General features: G+C 39.5%; 1 protein-coding gene across 1 annotated transcript; it reads right to left on the minus strand.

Moving 5' to 3' along the window:
* Positions 1-71: 71 nt before the first annotated feature.
* Positions 72-1791, minus strand: LOC107736595 (cartilage acidic protein 1-like). The gene is made up of 3 exons (XM_016547975.1): positions 1675-1791; positions 382-550; positions 72-256 (listed from the first exon to the last, which is right to left on the minus strand). The coding sequence occupies exons 1-3, from the start codon at positions 1789-1791 to the stop codon at positions 72-74; spliced, it is 471 nt and encodes a 156-aa protein (XP_016403461.1).
* Between the last annotated feature and the right edge of the window lie 66 nt (positions 1792-1857).

The raw sequence follows: 1857 nt of genomic DNA on the forward strand, positions 1-1857 counted from the left end.
GCCGAGCCGTGGGGAAAAGGTCCCGGTCTGCTGCCACCGGCTGCTGCACCTGCAGGCTTCTCTCCGGACCTTCAGTCTGTGAAGATATTCAAGGAGCCGGCCTCCACGCGGAGGATTATGTTACTGAGACCCGAAGCCCCCCGGTGAACATGACCTGGAGTTACATCATAATTGTTTCTCTGTAATGAGTCAGCAGAGCGAACGCTTGTTTTCCTGCTGCTCGGCGACCCCGAACATTTCCGAGACGGTGGATGCACTTATGAAATAGATATTTTACAGGTCTGTTCAATTTCATAGCTGTTCCTTTCTTAATGTGATTTTCCCGCAAAGATTTTTTTAGGCAGGCTTTTTAGGGAAAGAGAGTGGGAAAGAAATACATACCGAGACCAAAGTGAGCCACTGGCTCCATCTCGCACAAGTACCCTGATCCTCCATCTATAACGCGCATGTGAGGGCCGTTTCGCTTGGTGTAGACTATCACCTTTGCCCCACGCGCAAAAGCCCCAAACTGTGTGCGTGGAATCACACGCAGCCATTTATTAGATGAGCCCTGTAATGAGAAACCAACAACTAATAACTCCATGTCAGAACAGCACTTTCAGTTGATAAACTTTAACCAGAAATGCAAAATACTCTTTTTAGGATGACCATACATCCTCTTTTTGTTTATGCCCTGGTCTGGAATTGCTTTCGGCTTTGTTTTCATACTTGATGAAGGTAATGACTGAAAAGCAGTTCGACCAGTTGCGTTCAGGCATTGTACATAATCAACCAGTAGTGGTGTGTGAGAAGGTGGGATCTACAGAAAACTGTCAAAGCAATGCAATTATGCAAACATATAATATATGAAGACTGCAGAGAGCACGTCAATAGGAAAATGAAGCCAAAACCTTGACATTTTAGGAATTCTGAATTCTGGGAAAAGAGGAAGCATGGTCACCCTACTGTTTCTAAGCTATCATGATGCATGCCTAAAAATTGCAAATTAGATCTATTAATTAATTCATTTTCTTCTAGACAGCAATGAGATTAAAAGGAGAGCAAATGGACTTTTTACCACTGAGAAATAATTCCAAGATAATTCGCCAAATGTATGAAATTTTGAAATTAACTCAATATTATTTCTTCAAATTCTTCCTAAACCATATTATCTGATCTATGCTATCCACATTCATGTTATACTGTAATTCTTTATGTTTTTGTTTTATTTCTAATAATCCTTGCAACGTGGAGGTACTATTTTCTTTAAGACTTCCGATTTATTAAGCTGCCATTAGTAATAACTAGAAAAACATCAAAGTTAATTATATGGTAAAACTATTTGCTCTACAAACCAGTGTGTTTATGATTATGATAATAAATTAGAATAATATATAATTCCAGTTAGTAGTATAAGCAGCATAAAGGACTGTTTTTGTACAGGTAAAATAACTGGAAGCGAATGACACCGGAAGCAGCACGCATTCAAGTTACAAATGACCACGGCAGATTCTACATTATACAGTTGTATCATTTGTGAATACCGCACTTTTACTTCTCTTAAGGAATTGCAGGAGAAAAATAAATAAATCATTTGAGATGAAGTTGATACTAAAACCATGTGTAACTTATTTCTCCATGAAACCTTTAGTATTTTGCCTAAAAGTGGCTGACAGGTCTAAAACACGTCCTCACCTGAGTGACTCGATACACCGAGATGGGTTGAGCTGCACTTTCCCCGTGCGTCACCAGAAGATCCAACTGTCCATCTCCATCAAAATCAGTCACAGCTGCTCCTGAAATACAGGTCATTCTACTCAGACACAGCTGTAACAATTGTTGTTTCTGGTTCTCAACATTAATACCAGAAAAAAAAAA

This window comes from Sinocyclocheilus rhinocerous, unplaced genomic scaffold, assembly GCF_001515625.1.
Source record: "Sinocyclocheilus rhinocerous isolate Xijiao unplaced genomic scaffold, SAMN03320098_v1.1 C36810420, whole genome shotgun sequence".
In the NCBI taxonomy this organism is placed as follows: domain Eukaryota; kingdom Metazoa; phylum Chordata; class Actinopteri; order Cypriniformes; family Cyprinidae; genus Sinocyclocheilus; species Sinocyclocheilus rhinocerous.